The following is a 20,917-nucleotide window of genomic DNA, read 5'->3' as shown; positions in this document are numbered from 1 at the left end:
TTTCTTGCCTGGACAGTGGACACGCTACTATTTCCAAATCAAATGTATATAATAATAGGTATTATGTTTCATCATGAATGCATGAAAGGGGGGGGGGTAGTTTTTTTATGCTTTGATGGCCAGTAACGGCATTCGTATTGAACACCACATCAGCTGGATCCAGGGTTCGAAATTAAAGGGGGCTTGGGGCAAAATGCCCTTGAAAATTTACCAAATGCCCTCGAAAATCAGTTAAGGGGGGCAAGAAAAGCCCCAGACAGTTTACTAATTATATATATAATTATATATATTCTCTACAGTGCGAGCATTTCCCTCGTATTTGCCCCTAATAATATGTGTGTGTGCGAACCGGAAAAATCCTTTACTCGCAGTGTGCGAGACGAGATTACAAAACAGCTCTGCTGTTAATAGTTCAGAAACTGGACTGAAATTCCGTTTTTGGGTGGAACGTTTGTTGCAAGGAGGGAGGGAGGCGGGGACCGCTGCGTGTTACACACAACACGGAGAAATGTCCAAGCGTCTAGCTGCTTCGGTGCGTCGTTAACGTTAACGTCGTTAGAAATTCCCCACTAAGCCCTAAATTCAGAGCAGAGCAGTATCCTAATGACTTTTATGCTTCAGTCGATAAGGTGTTTTACAAATTCTGTCAACATACCCCGTGGACTGGACCCGCAAAAACACGTGCGAATATCACTTCAAAAGCCATGTCAGGAACAAGGACTGTGCTTCCCAAAACACACCAACTCTCTAACGATGATCTCTGGTGATCACAATAGATACAGCTAGAGGGCGAGGCTAATCACAGGACACTATTGTGATTTAAATAGCTATGTAACGTTACAGTACATAGGACCAGGGACATGCACAGGACTTTAGAGGGGCAGGTGCTCAAAGGCTGAAAAGGGCACGTGTGTGTTTTAACCGAGCAAGCCAGATTTTTAAGGGCCCTTTTCGGGCGGGGGGCCCCCCTTTTTAAGCTTTTTGGGGGGTTTTGGTGATCAAATATTGAATATTGAACTATAATAATCAGTGCAGGAGCTCACTTATCCTTGAAAGACACTTTTATCACTGACTTAAAAGGCCCATACATCTCCATAAATGTTCAGGGGGGAGGGAATAAGTGCTTACCCTACAGACCCCAAGAAGTGCTGTATATTCTGTATTGTTTAATATAAATGCATTTTTTATTCCAATCCCGATTTGTATTTGAGATTCCCAAATCCCATCGGACTTGACTTCTTCGTGTCCCTCAATGAGTGTAATACCAGCATTCAACTGTATGCGCCACATCACCACCCACGCTATGCATAAAATATATAGGTCCGCGGAGAGGCACGCTGAGGCAAACTGCAATGGAATATGGGGCATCTCTCTCTCTCTTTACCTAATATTTTGATTCTATCCTGACATTTTTCAGTTGTAAGGGTAGTCTATGCGTAACGGTGAAAAGAAAATAATAATAATCTTTTTCTTTTTTTTTCAAAAAGGGCACTTTTTTGATGAGGCTCAAAAAGGCAGGTGCTCAAGCACCCCTTGGCCTCTATGTGTGCACGTGCCTGCATAGGACTATAGATGGAAATTATAGCTTCTTGCTAAATCTGGTGCACCCATCTACAGTATTTGCAAATTATTGTCAGTAGGCCTACACTGTCCTTTATAAATGAAATAAACTAAAGGTGCATAAATTATGCATTACTATATTCCATCACAATAGAATATATTGGTTATTATAATAAAAAACATTTGGTCAAAAAAATATATATAGCTAGGCTACTGACATTGTGATCACTTGAAATGTGTATTTTTATTTTGTCTCAATATTATTTGAAAAATATTGTGTAAAATTGAACTGTATTTCTGAGTTGCAGCACTTAAAAACATTAAATGGACTGTTATATCTTATTAAATTGTGGACATTTATTCATTCCCACTTATTAGACACTATTTCTGATGGTAAAATGGGCGTAAAAGGCTAAATACAGAATTCTGAAATATTAAAATGGAAAAAACGGAATTTGGGAAAAAATCAAATGTTTCATATGGCTCTACTATGCGTGTGTGTGTGTCTCGCTCTCTCTCCCTCTCTACATCTCTCGCCCTTGAATGAATGAAAACTTTATTTAACAGATTGCAGAATGGGTACAATACAGTACGGCTCAATACACACAATTGTTAAGGGAATGCAGACCAGAGAAAGACTTTAGTCTCGTTTACATCAGGGTCCCCCATTTTCAATTCATAGTGTGCACACGCACAGTATAATATGCATGTAATAAATAGTTTGTTAATAAACTGTGTTACTTGAACAATTTTCACTGTGCTCCTAAATTTCTTTGTGTGCTCCTAAATTTTTATTTAGATTTTATTTATTAACACTTTCTCTGCCACGCTTATGTACATCCTTATACCATCCTCTGCCAGCTCTATTTGTCTATGGAGAAGTTCCCCTTCTTTGCAGGGCTATAACTTTTTTAATTGTATTGCTAAATTGACATTACTATGGCCCATTCAACGTCAATTATCTATCGTTCAGGATGTAGGAACGTTATACTTTTTCATTCACATATTCATACTAAAATACGGTCTAAAGTATAAATATGTTTTTATCGTTTTCTGCAGCATTCTGCAGAACGTGATTTATAGCCCTAAATGCATTATATTGATGATCAAATACAGTTTGATAGCGATCGGCGCCGGATAAAAAATGTCAAATGGACGTGCTTCTAGAAGTTACTACTTATCATCTGATGTTGACCGGATGGGGGGGGGGGAAGGGGGGGGGGGGGGTCGTTTATAATTCCGTGGCCAACGTTAGATGATTCATGTAGTGTGGGTGATATGATCATTAGAGCAGTTTGTATCGAACACGGTAAACATAAACGCTGAAACTTACCCCAGTCTCCTCGGGCCGTTGGGCGATGAGCGTGGAGCAAAAAGATTCCTATTATGGGATGTTGAAATATGCGATCCATCTCCAGGTTGTATAATAGTATATACGTCCAAATCATGTTGTTTATCGAGTTATTGGTAACAGATCGCTATCCATTGTGTCGAGCTCAAGTCCCGGGACCTATAGCGAGTGGTCGGACCAAATTTGGATGAGCACCAGTTTCCGTTTCCGGTTTGGGCGATCGGCCACCAGATGGCGCTCTTGAACCGTTGGAGAGTTGAGAGGGGATCAACAGTAGATCTCAAGTCTCCGCGGGAGAAATATGATTGCGATCACAGATTTTTTTAAATATTGATCTCAATGACGTGTTACGGCATCATTGGCAGAATTAGCATGGCGGGGAATTACGTGTTAAGGCGTCATTGGCGATTAAAGTGTTAACATTTTATTTAGGAGCACATGTGCTCCTTGGGAAAAAGGTTAGCGTAGAGCCCTATATATGGAGACATTAACATTACGTTATCAAACATAGGGACGAAGACTGTAAAAAAAAGTGTCAACAATGTTTTATAATCTTTATGTTAATTATCATACAAATTATGTGCCTCCGAAATACAAAAAAAGACCCAGAAAATCAATTAAGGGGGGCAAAAAAAGCCCTGAATTTTTTTTTTAATTTATAACCCTGGCTGGATCGATATGAAAAGATTGTACGATCAATCTGGAATTGACGTCAGATAGTCCTTACCTTTGATCGGGGGTATTCCAAAAATAATATTCCAATTGTTTGATCGCGATTTCCAGTATTGGTCTCCATCTGGTCCACGACATAATCCGGCACAACACATGCATCGAGTGTCCTGGACGCTTGACGCCTTTTTACAACGCATCCGCGTTTCCGGGTTCCCGTTTTTTTGCGCTCTGATTGGCCAGGTCATGTGACATGAGCGCCAATCGTGGGACGGCAAGTTTCTACACTGGTTAAGCTTAGGCACTCTTCGAAGTTGGTTAAGGTTAGAGTTTGTCTTAGAGCATGGCGATAGAACGCCAGGTAGTTTGCAGGCTGTTCGACGCGGAAATAGGCAAACACACGACCTGGCCAATCAGAGCGCCGGAAACGCGGATGCGTTGTAAAAAGGCTACACGCGTCCTGGACACGTTTCAATGTGAACCTCTAGGCTTCCCTGGACTAAAAATCTCCGCCCGGTGGGGTTTAAATGTAACGCACGGTCTGGAACAGGGTTTACTGCACTCTCGATACTGCCACCTAGCAGGATCTGGCCGGTACTGCACCCTCGGGGTCCCAGTATGCCTTTTAACGGCAATATACAGGTCCGTGACATTGAATAGAATATTAAAATCGAAAAAAGCAAAACCGATCCAAAAACGTATACAGTGAATATGAACGGTTAGCGAGCAAACACGTATATATACACGTGGATGGCGCAGAAAGTGTTAAAGAGCATGGCAGCAGCAATAACAATGTACAACAATGGTCTCGACTCCCGGAGAGTCAGCATTGCCTTGGCTTGGGCTGATCGCTATACTAACTCGTTTGGCTGAGTTAGGGGGAGGGAAGCCGTGGGTGGGTCCTGGGCGTTGTAGACAGCGACCTCTACAGTTCGGTCGGGGCGCCTGCACAGCGACCTCTCCCGGTGACACGTTACACTCTCCCGGTGAGAATCTGCGCTGCCAGGCTGGCTGCCGGCTGGCTGCACATGTGTCGGAGGAAAACATGTGACAGTCTCCGACCTCCCGGACCAACAGTAGGGGGGGGTGTGCAACAACCAGGAAGGGGGTTGGGAATTGGCATAACGACTAACAGTGGGATGGGAGAAAATTCTGTAAAAGGAGGGGGGGGGGGAATTATAATAATAATTTACAACAATATACTCGATGCTTAATATGTATCGTCAGTCAAAGCAGTCAGTTACCATTTGTAATAATTACATGACCTCCTCCACTCTGCAGCATGTCTTTCCACTCACTGAACAGAATATTTCTTTCATATCAATAGTCTATGAATGCTAGCAAAGGCACAATTTGGAAATGCACAAACACGAATCGAGGCTTTCTGCGTCACGCCCTCGCTCTACTTAGCCTAAACCAAGCGCAGTATTTTCATATGTCCAAACAAGTCTGACACAGAGAACTGCATGCTATGTGTTCAAAAGGCAACTCCAGGCAATGCCCGCACCCTATTCTCTTTGCATGTCCAAAAAGGGCTTTAGATGACACTAAGCAGGCTTTTCATGGTAACATTAGCACACTATCCATAGTAACGTTAGCACACTATCCATAGATGACGGAGAGAGAGTGGGAGCACATACTGTAGGTGCGTGGAGTAATAGGAGTATGGATGCAGCCCGGCGGAGACATGCTGGCTTTTCTAGAAATCTTCATTGATTCTTCTTCCAGGCTTCTCAAAGTTAAAAGTATACTTATATATATTTCATGGAACCACAATGTTGCTGTATTTATCTCTTGTTTGCACAACCTAAGTACATGAGCCTCTTCAAAATCTGAATCTGCTACCGTAAGTGATTGATTTGATAGTTATAATGGTTGCTAGTTAGCCTGATAATCAATTAAGTGGGCTTATGTTAACATGATTCCGAAAGCTAGCAATAATGTTACCAAAAGGGAACCGTTGTTAATTATTTATATGGGCTTCTAACAATGTCAGTAACCTAATTTTGCTGCACTTGTGCGTGTGTCTATTTGTCTGTGCTTCCATCCACCAAGCTAAGCTAGAGATAATGTTTGCAGGTCTGAAGCTCCACTCTATCACACCCAAGAGCAGGCCATGCCAGTAAGAAGAAGAAGTCTTTAATTATCATGCAGATTAGATCGTTTTTGGAAATATATAACAACTAAACTTTCAAACATATGTAACCAGACAATTCCACTTACGGCAGCAACACTACTCGTAAATGATATATCACTATTAGCGGCCTCCATACAGCAAAAAATTATCATACTGGCAGGCGTTACAGCAGCCAAGAAACTGATAGCCATGAGGTGGAAGCAACCTGAGAAACTCACTATAATCAATTGGTCTCCATCTCTTGTGATTTATATGGAGATCTCTACTGTCCGGGTGATAGGGGTTGGGCAGTCCAGCATTGAACTGTGGGCCTCAGCGGCCAAGGAAGTAAAGGCCATGATCTAGCGTTGAAGCGGGGCTGATCCTGGGGGGTCTAATATAATTAGATTTTTATGTTCTGTATTTATTATTTTTGTTATTTCTATCGTCATTGTTATTATTACTATTATTGTCTTGTGAAGTCCTGTTTATTATTACTGTATTGTGTATTTTGTCTTGCTTCATGTGAAAGAGATTTTATTTTTAATCTCAATTTTTTTTTATAATTATCATGCAGATTAACACACAAACATGCAAGATGGGCGACACACAGGAACACACACGCATGCACTGAGTCACCGATGAAATGTCTCTCCACTTTTTCCAAGGGCAGCCGGGAGCAGACAAGGGCAGTGGCGTGGGCCGCACCCAGGGCCAAGTGTTCCTGTCCGTCTTAGGCCCTGTTTAGACGGAAACGCTAGCAGGTGAATCCGCAAAAATATTTTTTCGTATGTGCCTTTCATTTATACGGAAACGGCGTTTTTACGGGGTGAAACCGCAAAAAAGTGAGACTACCTTCCAGGGTGGAATTCCTAGAAACGATAAACCTTTGCGCCATCATCTAAACTGTCAAACCGCATAAAACGATGACGAAAGGGTTGTCAAGGCTTTGGTGCCGCAAGTGCAAAGGCACGGTCGCCCTCAAGTAACGTTACACAGGTCGAGCTATGCTATGCTTGCTTGCTAATTGTGCTTGGTAGCAGTACAGAGATTGTCCGAAGGAGGCGTCTGGCGTCTGCCAACAAAGATATTGTTTCATCAGAGAACTAACGTATTCACAAAATGGATCATCATTCAACCTTATTGAAGACTTCTGTGACCAATAATTACTTATTATTACTTTCTCGTAATAGTTTTTTCTTTATGACTGCACCCTACAGACAAATTTTTCAAGTTCAACATGATTATGATTAAAGTATCGATGGACAGCCCTAATAGACTTATTTGTTGTGACTACGAATATTATAAAGCAATAAAACATTTATCATCTAACATACTTCTATCCTGTACATAGCAAATACAGAACATCAGGCGTCTTTGCTTGATGATGTCACTGACACCTTGTTTTAGCCTGGCATCAGCCACTCAACATCCCATACCAGTATCGGCGCATGCATCCCTGCTGCTTTTGACTCTCTCCCACCTCTCCCCTCTTCTCTCTCCATATCCAGCAGTTTTCCTCTCTCTGGGGAGCTGTTTTGAGTTAGCAGGCCCTCCCCTCCCTTCCCTCCATGCTGAGCTGGGCTGAGCATGGAGGTGGTGGTGGGGGTGTGTGCTGGTAATCTGAGCCAAATGTGGCAGAAGAGGAGCCCTGATCCTCTCCTCCCTCTCTCTCTCGCCTCCTCTTGTTGACACATTCTGGATCCTTAACACACATCCCTTCCTACCTTATAAGTACAGACTAAACACACGTTAGGCTACACTAGTGAGAGTGAGATGTTTAAAGAAAACCTTCCCTGCACGCAGCCGCAATGAAATTATAACAAAGTAAACAATCGGTCACACGCCCAGTTTTGAGAGAGAGAGAGAGAGAGAGAGAGGATATTATACTAATATCCCCGATTTAATTTAGTAGCCATACCGTACAAATGTTCATTTAATTTCAAACCTTTATTTAAACTCGAGAGGCAACTGAGGTTTCCCTCATTTACAGTCATATCGAGTGTACATACAGAAATAAGCTAAATAAATACATTTAAAAAAAGGCATATAAAATCATAACAATAAGACAACAAGGGGAGGCAGGTTTTAAACTCTGCAACAGAGGGGAGAATCTCAAGCTTTAAATTAAGGACTGTTGGAAGTCCATTCCAAGAGCTAGGGGCATCATAGCAAATGCAAATTGACCCTGTTCTGAGCAAACTCGAGGGACGCAATACCATCCATAAAATAGTGAAGGGGCAATGGCAAAACTGAGCAATCAATAAAAACATTTAAATACATGAAAAAATATATGACACTTGACACATATTGGGAGTGCATGTATGCATCAGGTAGCGTAGTAGCAGGTTGATATATTTGACATACTCCATGCTAAAGTGAACAGCACGATGCGTGTGGAGCGGTGCTCTCCATTATAACTGTGTGTGTACTCAGAGCTCTGGATGCGGAGAGAGAGACTGACCAGAGAGAGACTGACCAGAGAGAGACGAGAGGCAGTGGCGCGCGGCATGAAAGCTGGAACAGTCAAGGCTTTTCTATTTTTACGCAGAGCTTCTTTATGTGCTCCAGATCTGGAATGTCCCACCTCCCGGCTGCCCACGCCTCGATAGTAATCAACCAGCTGGAGAGCAGCAGCGCATGAACGAGGCCGTCTCGAAGGATAGCGACGCCGCGCTGGCAGAGACAAACAAACGCACCCTGGGGGAAGGATAACCCTTTATGAAAGGGATAAACAACGACCAAACAACATGGGGGAACCAAGTCACATGCACACACACACACACACCACATGTGGGAACCGAGGCATTCAGAAGCCAAGTCACATGCACACACACACACATACCAGGACTGTCATCAACTAAATAAATTCTTAATCAACTAGGCTATATATAATTTAAAATAGTATCAAGCTTGAGAGTTAGTACAGACATATTAGCATGATAGGTAGTAGTATAAGAATAGTAGCATAGTTGTAGGGTACATAATAGTAAAAAGACAGTAAGTACAAATTGGTACAAACCTATAAAATTGCACAGTGCCAAGTTATGTCCTCCTGGAGCTGAATGCTGAAGGACCTCTTTAAATCGACTGCCCATCTAGAGCCAAATCACATAGTGAATATTTGCGTGCCAGAGATGTGCTCATCATTTTCGAGTGGTGATTCACGAGTCACGACTATCAGCTCATTTGGTATAAAAAACAAGTGACTACGAAAAGTCTTAGTCAAACAAGACCCTAACAACTAATTACTATAGCTGACTAACCAGCTGAGAGGTCACACTCACACCAGAAACTAGCCTATGAACCTTTTGAAACCTTGTGACCCCCCCCCCCCCCACACACACACACACACACACAGTGACATAATCTGCATTCATAAAACTCCCACCTATGCTCAATACATTTCTAATGACCCTCATTATCGAAACAGTCCTTGGTCAAGCAGAGCTCTCTTGTGGTCTGACCAGATTAAGAAAGCAGCATCAAACTGACGGAAGCTCCTCTTAGTCTTCCACTGGAATGGATGACCCGACACATCTGTATAATTTCAACCCCCATGACTCATGGCTCTCCATATGTGGCTTCGCTGCCACAGCTAAAGAGGGGAACTGCTGGAAGTGACGCTTCAATAAAAAGGCTAAACTTACAACGCGAGATCCCAGGAAAACATGTGGTTAAAGAGAAAGTAGCCAGTGTGAGCTTTACCGGTAGTCTCGTCCACCACATGTTTGAGAGGACGACTCGTGGCATACGGTCGGTCAGGTGAGGAGGGGTCGTTTACCTTGCCTTCGCCCAAAACCTAAGTGGACCGCTTCTCATTGGCCGCGTCCAACCCTCGACCAGTGTGGCTTGACCACTCGTGTCCTGGAAATAGCTCGGGCCAGGAACAAGGCCAGGAACTTGGCCGGCTACACTACGTACTTTTTATACAATTTGTACCTTAGTCAACCTCCTCCTTTTTTTTTCTTTAAAGGAGAATACGCACAGCTATTTCAGTCCAGGGCACATGGTACACTGTAGGTCCCCATCTCTGGTAATATGATTTCACAGTGATTTCGTCCCGTGTGCCTGGGTCCAGTGAGCTAATAGTTGGCCGCAGCCAAAGTGACTGAGGCTGTTCTCCACTGCTGGTCTGGGACCAGTCCTGGGAAGCTCATCATCAACCTTTCTGACCTACATTCACTGACACACCAATGTGCTCGCTCTATGGCAGCCTTGAGAAGCTAGGTCAAATAAACAGACCAGCAATCTGGAATAAATATCAAATAGGGGCCAATAAGGTCAGATTCATTTCACATGGGCTTTTCCATTGCTCATGAGCAACGGAAGTGAGGTAGATTCCCTGTAAAATATGCTAGATTGCCTCCTTGCACAGTTCACTCCAGCAAATAAAACACAATTCACAAAGGGGCTCTGATTGATAAAAGTAAGTCGTAAGTTGGTTTGTAAAGTAAAACAGTAAACAGCAGTTCTACTCACTCTCCGTGGGTCTAGGTGGTTGGTTCTCTGTGACTGAAGCCTGCATCCTCTCCATCCCGGGCTCCGTCAGGCTGGGCAGCGGGGTGCTGGGTGGTGGAGGGGGGTGGCTGTTGTTTTCTACCACCCTCCCCGGTGCTGGCCCCTCCGGCTGTCTAAAGACGGGCATCTCTGGCCTCCTGGAGGCCCCCTCCATTGGGTTAAGACTGGAGGAAGAGGAGGGGGACGAAGGCTCTGCTCTCCTCTGGGGGGGCTCAGGGATCCTGGAGGCCGGGGCAGTCGCCGGCTGGGAGTCCACCCTCCTGGGAGGTGCGGGGGGCTCATGGGGTCGCGACAGACTCAGCTCTGCCCGTCTGTGTGCGGAGGTGGAGATGGGGACAGAGGAGCTGTCTGTGGTGGCACTCCGGCCACCCAGGTTCACCTCCGGGCGCTTAAGGCCGAAGCGGGCGATGCCAGCGCTGGTCGAGCTGTCAATCTGCTTGGAGGAGACCTCGATGGAGATCTCCGTGCGACGGGAAGAAGCCAGGTCAGGATTGCGACCCCCCGACAGCTCCATGCGCCTCATGCTGGTCTTAGGGGAGCGTGGGTTGGAAGACTCGGAGGGGGAGGTCCTGGAAGAGGAGGAGGAGGAGGAGTATTCAGAGTGGCGGGACCCAAGGTCGTAGCTCCGCTGGCTGGATGTGGAGGAGGTGGAGGAGCGGAGGGGGTTGGTGCTCCGACGAGACAGGGGCGAGGGGTGTGTGGATGAATCTGCCTCTTCCACCTCAAATGACCGCTTCAGCGCTGGAGAGAGAGAAAAGAAACATGACAGTCAAGGTCAGTTGAAAAGCAATATTCTCACTATTTGAATTACATAAATAGATGCCTAATGTCCCAATATGGTGCACCTTTATAAACACTGCAAAATCGTAGGGTTTGTTTGTCAATCATGAAAAAAAAACCTAGCTTGATGATTATAAACACCTGTTTCACCAACAGCTGCTTGCCTACCACTATTGCGGTTTAGAGACGAAAAGTAAACACAAGTATCACTCTCTCTCCGTCTGTCTCTCTCACATAACGTCACAAGTGCATTACTGTTTTCAATAGAGCAGGCCACAAGCTACTAATAGCAACAACTGTCAGTAATAGCTAGTTGCTTGTCATCTCAGTGAGTTCTTCACTATGAATTGAAAATGGGGGACCCTGATGTAAACAAGACAAACGTCTTTCTCTGGTCTGCATCCCGTTAACAATTGTGTCTATTGAGCCGTACTGTATTGTACCCATTCTGCAATCTGTTAAATAAAGTTCTCATTCATTCATTCATTCTGTCACAGTGACAGCACTTTCCCCACACGCACGGTGCTCTAATAGCCTGGCATGCAGTAGCCGACATGACATCACTTCTCCCCGTCGCCACTTTCAAGACATACATTGACTAAACGCGATGCAATGACAACCTTACCCGATTTAACACGATTCGCATAGCGTGATATCATACTCGTTTCAAATGAATCCCCAACTCCTTCAGTGAAAATGCCTCTGAAAATGCTGTATGTACCAGCCGCCCTACCAGCACGTTCTGAATTAATACTAGACCAACTCGGTGAAGGTGTGAAGTGTTGAAGATTGATTGAAGTAGAAGCTCCGCGCTATTAATGGGAAATAATGGTCAAACAGACTATCATAACCTCAGTAGTAAATTAGCTAGCTAGCTGTTAAGCTGTACGTTAGGGGAAAAATCACAACTGTAGTTTGGCCAGAGAGTCAAACAGACATGTGTGTTAACAAACACATTCTACCGGCTGCGTGCTGCCATTTATTGGTCACGTGACGCGATGACCAAAAAAGACTTGCATTGAAATGGTTTAGCATGGGAAATAAAGATAAGAAAATATCAAATAAGATAATAGATACATGCCCTCACAGGATGGCTTCATAGGAATTAATAATAATAATTGCAAAATGCATTCCCTCAAAAGCTTGTTACACTGCATTTCCATGCCATATTGCCAACATGATCATTCCAGACGGCAGACCCCTCCCTTACGAAAAGGTATCATGCCAGGAGGTAGTTTGATTGTAATTTCAGTTTTACCATGGTTATATAAATGTACCATGGTAAAAGTTTTGTATCGCTATGGTACCACTTTTGTACTTAAATAATAACATGGTATAATCCAACCATCATCTTAGTGACCAGGAAATTATGTAAATACCATGCTACTTTTTTGTGACTAGCAATCAGATTCCAGGGAATGTTGCCGGCTCAGTCCATATCACTCCATTTAGAATACCCAGACATTTCACCAGCCTGCCCTCTGGCCCATTGTTCCTTGTTGTTAGATCTGGCTTATTTACTTTGACTCGTAGATTCATGTTGTAGTTGCCGTTAGATGGGCTCCTTTACTCTGGCTAGTTGTATGTCAAATGGTGGAGTGACACCTGGCCCACCTCAACACGGGCCAGATCAAAGCGGCATCAGGCCTCAGAGCAGGCAGGCCCCTGTCCCAAATAAACACCCCAGCCAGAGCAGGCATCCGGCCCACTCACAGGGCCTTGAGCCAGGCACCAGTTCGAGGGGAACACGCTATTCTCACAGACTTGGTCCGTTTCAGCAGGTTATTGTGTCAATGTTGGCAAGAGTTAAAACAAAGGAGAACAAATTGTTGGTGACGTGCTGCAGAAGCATGAAGGTTCACAGTATTCGTTGGTGGAATGAACTTTTAAGGGCATTGTAGTAAAAAAAATAAAAATAAAATAGTTTGACAGCCGAAACCGAAGGGAACATGGCATTGCAATAGAAAACAAGCTAACAAATCTTTTCTATTTTATTTGTGTATGTGCGTGTTTGTATATTTGATCTCTGAAAGGGTGCCTGCAATGTCAGCTGACATATCTCAGTGTCTTTCAAAACCTTGCAATTCCCAACAAATCGACTTCCCCCTCCTCATTTTGTTAAGGTTCATTACAGGTGGGGAAAATCACTTGGTCAAGTGGAGTTGGCTTCAGTTGCTCTGAACTCCTCCTGACCTTCCACACAAACGGGAGGGGGGGGGGGGGGGGATTCTGGCTCTCGGGCAACAGTTATCAACAGGTCGGAATTCCGAGTCTGTCATCGCTCCAGGTCCTCAGGCACCTTGGTTCCCAGACAAGGAAGGGCTTGTATCCCGGTGTTCCCTGGACGGGAGTGAGCTGGTAGCATGCCAGGTGAGGGAGGCCGATGAAGGCCAAGTGGGGTGCAAACAAGAATTTAATTTCCTCCCAGAGGTCAAGAGGGGATTTGGTACAAAACGAACTGCCGGAAGCCCCTAATGATGAACACGGTGATTGAGCGCCTGGATAACTGTAGATGCAGTTGTGTGGTCCCCTGATGATTACTGCCAGATCTGTTTAGCTTAATGGGAATCATCCATTTAAAAAAACAAAGTAACACACAATCAGCCAGGATTTGTAGTGTAATGCAATAGAGAACAGTTAGCCTAAATTAAACAATGTACAACACAATGCTTATCACTGATCTATTCTAAACTACTCTACCCAGCCTGGAGGAGAACCAACCAGTGCAAACTGTCCTCATGTGACCTCTTGGCCAATATATGACGACAGCCATGGTAGTGATAAGGAGAGCTGACGTCTGTACAGCGATAACAACTCAACCATGTAGTCTATTGGGGAGAGAGAGAGACCTGTATCGGCTCTGTACAGCTCATTCCTCTCTCCTGTGTCCCTACGTTGTCTCCCTCTCAGCCTTCATACTGTCTCAGCCTTTCTATTGTCTCAATAAAGAACCTTCTCTCCTGTGTCTCTTCTACTCTGTCTCCCTATTGTCTCAATAAAGAACCTTCTCTCCTGTGTCTCTTCTACTCTGTCTCCCTCTCAGCCTTCCTACGATCTCAATAAAGAACCTTCTCTCCTGTGTCTCCTCTTCTCTGTCTCCCTCTCAGCCTTCATACTGTCTCAGCCTTCCTACTGTCTCAATAAAGAACCTTCTCTCCTGTGTCTCTTCTACTCTGTCTCCCTCTCAGCCTTCCTACTGTCTCAATAAAGAACCTTCTCTCCTGTTTCTCCTCTACTCTGTCACCCTCTCAGGCCTTCCTACTATCTCAATAAAGAACCTTCTCTCCTGTGTCTCCTCTATTCTGTCTCCCTCTCAGCCCTCCTACTGTCTCAACAAATAATCTTCTCTCTCTGTATCCCCTACTCTGTCTCCCTCTCAGCCTTCCTACTGTCTCAGCCTTCCTACTGTCTCATTAAAGAACCTTCTCTCCTGTGTCTTCCCTACTGTCACTCTCTCAGGCTTCCTACTGTCTCAATAAAGAACCTTCTCTCCTGTGTCTTCCCTACTCTGCATGTGGAGCCTCACAGCTCAGTGGATGAAAACATGAAGCCACGTTACAACGCACAGCACTTCCCTGGCTCACATTAGGCCTGGCAATTTTGTTTGCCATTGCTATGTCTATACATTGGTTTCTTGTTCGAATGCATTTATTTCTATTAGACCAGTGGTGTCTCTAATGTTATCTAGCTACTGATAGCTCCCGATATCATCAGTTTGGTGCTGGCTGGCGTTAGCTGCTAACGTTAGCTGCTAGCCACAATACTATACTGTTATACTGGCATATTCCATTCACGTTAGCATGTAAGCTAACAATCGGCGCCGATGAGACTCCGCTTTTGGTGTTCAATTGTGTTGATGTTAGTTTTGTTTAATCAACAAATGAGAGGCAGAACACACAGTGAATGTATCCGTTTTGTTTATTGCATGTTCTTTGCTGAAAAATAAGTGCTACAGTGGCTATACTAGACTAGTAATAGGCCAAGCTAACTAGCGTCAGCCGTTAGCCCTGGGACATGCTCAAAAGCGGACTCTACAACACCATCCATTCGTGAGAAAAGGGGGTGGGTTATATTGACAAGGCTTGACAACAGAGGTTCAAATATAACTTCATGTTTATTGGTTATTTGTTTATTTTATATCAGCATCCAGTCTCCGCCGCCGTTTTAACACTTTAATCGCCAAGGACGCCTTAACACGTCATTCCCCGCCATGCTAATTCTGCCAATGACGCCGTAACACGTCATTGAGATCAATATTTCAAAAAAACGGAAACTGGTGCTCGTCCAAATTCGGTCCGACCACTCGCTATAGGTCCCGGGACTCGAGCTCGACACAATGGATAGCGATCCGTTACCAATAACTCGATAAACAACATGATTTGGACGTATATACTATTATACAACCTGGAGATGGATCGCATATTTCAACATCCCATAATAGGAATCTTTTTGCTCCACGCTCATTGCCCAACGGCCCGAGGAGACTGGGGTAAGTTTCAGCGTTTATGTTTACCGTGTTCGATACAAACTGCTCTAATGATCACCCACACTACATGAATCATCTAACGTTGGCCACGGAATTATAAACGACCCCCCCCCCCCATCCGGTCAACATCAGATGATAAGTAGTAACTTCTAGAAGCACGTCCATTTGAAATTTTTTATCCGGCGCCGATCGCTATCAAACTGTATTTGATCATCATTATAATGCATTTAGGGCTATAAATCACGTTCTGCAGAATGCTGCAGAAAACGATAAAAACATATTTATACTTTAGACCGTATTTTAGTATGAATATGTGAATGAAAAAGTATAACATTCCTACATCCTGAACGATAGATAATTGACGTTCAAATGGGCCATAGTAATGTCAATTTAGCAATACAATTAATAAAGTTATAGCCCTGCAAAGAAGGGGAACTTCTCCATAGACAAATAGAGCTGGCAGAGGATGGTATAAGGATGTACATAAGCGTGGCAGAGAAAGTGTTAACACTCTTCCTGTTTACATTTTCGAGCGTGACATCATCGCCTACGGCAAGCGTACACGCTCAAAACGCAAACCGTAATCAGAACCCGGAGTGAACCAAGACTGAAGTGTGTACACAAACTAGAGGGGGGAGAGGGAGGGGAGAAGTTCGCACCATAACCGGAACGGACCCGCACCCTAACCGGAACGGACCCGAATGGTGAGTGAGAAAGCACCCTCTTTGTCACCCTCTCAGGCCTCCTACTGTCTCAATAAAGAACCTTCTCTCCTGTGTCATTTCTACTCTGTCTCCCTCTCAGCCGTCCTACTATCTCAATAAAGAACCTTCTCTCCTGTGTCTCCTCTATTCTGTCTCCCTCTCAGCCTTCCTACTGTCTCAATAAAGAACCTTCTCTTATGTGTCTCCTCTATTCTGTCTCCCTCTCAGCCCTCCTACTGTCTCAACAAAGAATCTTCTCTCTCTGTATCCCCTACTCTGTCTCCCTCTCAGCCTTCCTACTGTCTCAGCCTTCCTACTGTCTCATTAAAGAACCTTCTCTCCTGTGTCTTCCCTACTGTCACTCTCTCAGGCTTCCTACTGTCTCAATAAAGAACCTTCTCTCCTGTGTCTTCCCTACTCTGTCTCCCTCTCAGGCCTCCTACTGTCTCAATAAAGAACCTTCTCTCCTGTGTCTCCCCTACTCTGTCACTCTCAGGCTTCCTATACTGTCTCAATAAAGATCCTTCTCTGTCTGTGTCTCCTCTACTCTGTCTCCCTTTTAGCCTTCCTACTGTCTCAATAAAGCACAACAATTTCAAGCTGAGGTGACTGTCCACTCTACTTTAAATGTTTTTTAGGTACTTGGAAACACGTGTGTTTGTGCATGAATGTGTTTGTACATGTGTGTGTATGTGCATTCGTTCATTTGTCCCAAGCCCCTCCCCCCCTACAAGTCCCCAGAAAGACATCGTGGACCTATTATGAAATATGACAGGAGAGAATGTGTGACACAATGAAACAAAAGATAGGAACCTTGTTCAAACTCATGCCGTCACAAGTACATGGTTTGTGTCACAGCCCACCAGGCCACCCTGGACTCCTCATGACAGAATTATTCTAAATGAGATCTAGAACCAGCCTATAAAACAAGCTTGCCATGGACGGTAGCATAACAGCATTAGAGCAAAACTGACCATAAAAGTATACATTATATCATTTTACATATATTACAGGAAGACGTGGGTAATATAATAGACTGTTCATTAAATACAGGAAATGGGTCCAGGGAGGACATCGTCCACAATGAGGTCATAATGTGGCTAACTCGATGGACACGGTCACAAAGACAAGGACTACATTTAGTATCTGTAGCAGGGATGAGCTGCAATGATTTGCTATAGTCTCTATCAGTGCGGCAGGGTGGTGTAGTGGTTAACACTGTCGCCTCACAGCAAGAAGGTCCAGGGTTCGATTCCCACTTGGGGACCAGGGTATCTCCCGGGCCTTTCTGTGTGGAGTTTGCATGTTCTCCCCGTGCTCGCAAGGGTCCCCCCCCCCCCCGATAAGAGAAACCCAATGGAAAAACATGCACAACCAACAGATCGCTGACGCTGTCGCGTCCTTGACGAAGACGGGCAGGAGCACTTGGATTGGTCCCCGGGTGCGGCCCCTCGCCGCCACCCTGTCTGCTCCCGGCTGCCCTTGGGGGGAAGGCCGACGGGATGGGTTAAGAGCAGAGCTCAATCGCATCGGCGACTGAGAAAAAGACAATGCATGTGTGTGTGTGTGTGTGTGTGTGTGTGTGTGTGTATCTATCCCAGTGTGTGTGTGCCGCTCCCATTGCATGTCCAGTTCGTAGCATGCTGAATAAAGACCTCTAAAGAGGTCCTGCATTAGATTAGTGAGCAACTCCCATAAAAGACAGAGACAGTAAAGGAGAGTAAACACACATCAGCTGATGAAACGCAAATCACTGCAATTTACAATCGATTGCATTACAATGTGATTGTGTTGATATAATGATCTGTTTGGCTAGAAATGGTGTGTGTGTGTGTGTGTGTGTGTGTGTGTGTGTGTGTGTGTGTGTGTGTGTGTGTGTGTGTGTGTGTGTGTGTGTGTGTGTGTGTGTGTGTGTGTGTGTGTGTGTGTGTGTGTGTGTGTGTGGTGAGAGAAGCCCCAGCACACTGGAGGCCTCACAGACAGACTGGAGACAGAAGCCCTGTCGCGTGTAGCTTTATGCCAAGCAAGCAGTGCAAAAATTTATCGTAGTGGCATGCAGTAATGCGCCTTTCATTTTCCGCCGCCCAGCGCCCAGGTCGCGCGGAAATAGGCTGTCTATTGCCATTCTCTTTGACAAACTCTAACCTTAACCAGCTCCTTAACAACGCCTAAACTTAACCGTTCTAACCTTAACCAACTCCGAAACCATGCCTAACCTTAACCATAGAAATTATATTGCCATTCTCTTTGACAAACTCTAACCTTAACCAGCTCCTTAACAGCGCCTAAACTTAACCGTTCTAACCTTAACCAACTCCGAAACAATGCCTAACCTTAACCTTAACCTTAACCATGCCTAACCTTAACCGGCGAAATAACCTTAACCGGCGAAATAATACACGTTAAAAAAAAATCACGTTAAAAAATATTTTCGATGGGATTCGAACTCGCCAGCAAACAAGCCATAGGATCCACAGCCATGTGTCCTTGCCAATTGAGCTATTGGTAGATACTGAATAAGGGGCGGTGACTTATATATATTGAGCTCCGCTCAAGGCGGGATCTCATGCGCATGCGCGGGCACCTCGCGCGAGCACGCCGGCGCACGCACGCACCTGAGCGAGCACGCCGCCGCCGGTGCACGCACGGTAGCATTTGTCTGAAAAGAAGGGCGCTTTACCGCACTAGCGTGCGGTGACGAATGCGGAAGCATTTTTGCACTGCTTGCTTGGCATTAACGTACAGGCAGCCCTGTCAGCTGTGTGTGTATGTATGATAATGATTTAGCAGCATGTGTTCATACTGTGACTAATCTAGTTCTTAACCATTACTTGCTTTGCCTTGATACATGCTTCAACAAAGCATTGTAGCCATTATCTGTATCCAGTTAACTAGTGGCAAAGTGGTAGACCAAAGATAGCTGGAAATGTGTACAAAGTCTATCAGACTTACAGTCAGGGGCGGACCTTCCTACAGGCGATATAGGCGGTCGCCTAGAGCGCCACCCAGAGGGGGGCGCAAAAAAAAAAAAAAAAAAAAAAAAAAAATTATTTTATTTTTTTTCCTCTGTGCAGTTTTGGCGCCCCCCTCTATATCTGCAACCATTATTTTTACATAAAAAAAAATTCTAACATAAGGGGAAATGAGCCAAAAATCTAAAACGGTCGGTCGGTCTGAGCCTCAGCTTTAGGTGTTCACAGTCAGAACATGCTAGAGTGCTGTGCATTGATTGGTATCGGTCAAGTGTTTATAGAATTGAGCGTTGAGGAAAGAAAGACTAACGTTAGAGAACTATGAAGAGGCAAAAGCCATAAAAAAAAGTGGTGAATCTCGCCTAGGGCGCCAAATGTGCTAGGTCCGCCCCTGCTTACAAGTTATGTCTAGTTTGACATCTTGACTTTGATTATAGCGCCACCATCTAACCGACTGATATTTGTTGTGATTCATTGGGACACCAATGTTGAACCAGTGTTTCAATTATTCAATTATTATATACCAAAGTTTCTGTGTGTCTATCCGGAGCTAATCTCGCCAACTACAAGGCAGTGGTAGATTAACCTGGGCACACAGGCTGACAGCAGGCCAGGAACATGAATCCTGGAATTTTTCAAATCAGTCAATGATGAATGAACAAAGTATCTTATTTGAATGAATCTCCATCATTGTCCATTCAAATAGATATTCAGTATAAAGTTACACCATTTGAACACAAAATGGAGCGATACTCTACAGGTTTGCTGCTCAGAGCCTCAGGTAATCAGTTCTCTGGCCCCTGATTACAACATGGAAATGCTACAGTGAACCTATTGTTGTTGCTATACCTATGCATTAAGTAAGGGATAATGTAGGGCTACGAGGTCATTGTCGCAAAATAATTGACCGACACAGAGTTTAGAACACAGAGGCGCCTCGCAGAGTCAGTGAAGGTCAATTATTTTGCGACAATGACCGAGTATAGGCTATACATTATCCCGCTTATTACATGGCTAACTTACTAACAATATACCTAATTCATTTTACACCATCAACAAGACGAGATCAAATGCAGACGCAGTTGTTCTGTAGCTCTGTCAGCCCCAATAAAGTGATTATTATTATCGCCGGCAGCCCAGGGGTGTCTGATTGCACTGAAACAGTGTGTGTCAGTGGGCTTGATTGCTCCAGCTGCGAAAAACAATAATCACCGGTGGTTATCGAAAAATAATTCACCGCTGTCAGGGGCTATTGACCAATCACAATCAAGCATTTCGGCGAATGTTAAAACGCCATGTAATAAAAACATCCTTCCTAACATCCTCTCTAGCCCCCTGCTGTACTCACTATACACACACGACTGTGTGGCCAAGTTCAGCTCCAACTCCATAGTGAAGTTCGCAGACGACACGGTGGTGGTGGGGCTGATCTCGGACAACGACGAGAAGGCCTACCGGGAGGAGGTTGAGGTACTGGAACGCTGGTGCCAGGACAACAGCCTGCTCCTGAACATTGGTAAAACCAAGGAGCTGATCGTGGATTATAGGAGAGGACAGCAGGAGACACACACACCACTGAGGATAAACGGGGCCACCGTGGACAGGGTGAGCAGCTTTAAGTACCTGGGGGTCCACATCTCAGAGGATCTGACATGGTCAACACACATAGACACAGTTGTAAAAAAGGCGAAGCAGCGCCTCTACCACCTGAGACAGTTAAGGAAGTTCAGAGTATCGGGGAAGATACTCCAGTCCTTC

General features: G+C 44.7%; 1 protein-coding gene across 2 annotated transcripts in view; it reads right to left on the bottom strand.

The window, feature by feature from the left end:
* Window positions 1-20,917, bottom strand: part of septin9a (septin 9a) — a 253,116-nt gene that overhangs the window by 136,330 nt on the left and 95,869 nt on the right. For both annotated transcript variants that reach the window (XM_084329865.1, XM_084329866.1), the window contains one exon: window positions 10,179-10,958. In XM_084329865.1, coding sequence (XP_084185991.1) covers window positions 10,179-10,958 — 780 coding nt within the window. The remainder of the gene's footprint in view (window positions 1-10,178; window positions 10,959-20,917) is intronic.

This window comes from Notolepis coatsorum, assembly GCF_963971535.1.
Source record: "Notolepis coatsorum genome assembly, chromosome: 14".
NCBI lineage: Eukaryota > Metazoa > Chordata > Actinopteri > Aulopiformes > Paralepididae > Notolepis > Notolepis coatsorum.
Note: the sequence above shows the minus strand (reverse complement) of the source record. Positions and strands in the feature narration are given on the sequence as shown.